Raw genomic sequence first — 1,544 nt, forward strand, 5'->3', positions numbered from 1 at the left:
GAGATATGTAGTTTTTGGCACGAGGGAGGTATATTTAGATAATAATTTATTTTTGTATAAATTGCCTTAAAAAAAAGTTGTGTGTATACGTAAGAATTTAAGCCGTGTTCAATAATAAGTGTGCATGTCTCTGAAATAAAAATTCCGTGCATGTGTGTAGAGAAAGGGAGGGGGGAAGGTGGGAGAAATCAACCATCCAACACATTCGTCTTGCAGACAAATTATATGTTAAATGTCAGCATCACCGCCAACCCAATTATTGAGTTTGTTTATTTATTTACATTTCCTTATATAATAAGTGTTGCGTTTTATGATGAAATCAAACAATGACAAATGGGAAAAAAATAACAAGGCTACAAAAGAGACGAGACTATTAATTTAACACAAACAAAACAACGTAACGCGTCACTCATTCAGCAAAAAGAAAAAAAAAAACTATATTAAGGTAAGATTTTCGGTAGAGTCTAGCGTATAATTAATCATGATAGAAATATCCCAGAAGGCTATTAGCTGAGAATCCGTGAACCAGATTTTCTTAATTTGTTAAATAGCCTGGTTGAAGTTTGTTTGATTAATTAGGCTGTTACGTAGTTATTTGGAATCTGCAGACCGAGAAGCTCGCAGAGATTCAAAAGGCCGAAATTAAGATCTAGCAGAGAAAAATTAAAGTTGATTTGAGGGATTAATTACAAAATCATGGGCAACTGCATGGAGACATACACTATAGGGGAGAAACAGCAGCAGCAAAAAGAAGAAGAAGAAAGAGGATCATTATCAAATGAAGAGAAGAATGGTCTAAGCATGAAAGTTGTGCTGACAAAGGAGGAACTGAAATGGCTGATACTTGAACTGAACAAGAAAGGAGAAGCTGGAGGAGTGAGGTTGGAAGAAATGCTGGAAGAGATAGAAAGAGGCAGAGAAGAGAAGGTTGATCAGAATGAGAGGGGATGGAAGCCTTCTTTGGAGAGCATCTTGGAGGCTCCTGAATTGCTTGAGATGGACACCACATGATTAATGATCATTTTCTTAATTACTACTTTTCATCTTAATTATTTTCATCCCCTGTTTTGTAGTCTATAGACCTTTTTTGGAATGATCTACGTTTGTAAATCTTAAGGTGATCCAAGAGTAATGAGATAATCAGGTACATTCAATTTTTTTTCTCCAGTTTATTTAAGAGAATTCAAAAAAACCATTTTATGAAAATAATGGGTTATCAAATATGTGTAAAGTATCGATAATCTGCTATAAGTTTTATTCATTCTGATGCAACTTATATACATGAGCTAATGCTGCTGCTGCACAAGTTTGTTACATCTTTTAATTTCAAAAGGAGCTAGCTTTACAAATCAGATAATGAATTTTCGAATTAAGCTAGTTGTACATATTAGATAAAATTAGCAACTGAAAAACCAAATTGATAATATCGTACCATGTTACAAAGATAAGACTAAAATAAAGGAGATTCAGCTATGAGATGCGAACGACACGAACTAAGGATTTTTGTTTATAAATTTTACTTTTTACACAACAAATTTCAAGAT

The 1,544-nt window shown here is 33.5% G+C and overlaps 1 protein-coding gene across 1 annotated transcript; it reads left to right on the forward strand.

The window, feature by feature from the left end:
- Positions 1–469: 469 nt before the first annotated feature.
- LOC100527882 (uncharacterized) lies at positions 470–1,140 on the forward strand. The gene is given in 1 exon segment (NM_001248185.2): positions 470–1,140. A coding segment is annotated over 1 exon segment (315 nt). The 5' UTR covers positions 470–696; the 3' UTR covers positions 1,012–1,140.
- Positions 1,141–1,544: the final 404 nt, after the last annotated feature.

Source organism: Glycine max, chromosome 11 (assembly GCF_000004515.6).
Source record: "Glycine max cultivar Williams 82 chromosome 11, Glycine_max_v4.0, whole genome shotgun sequence".
NCBI classification, from domain to species: Eukaryota; Viridiplantae; Streptophyta; class Magnoliopsida; order Fabales; family Fabaceae; genus Glycine; species Glycine max.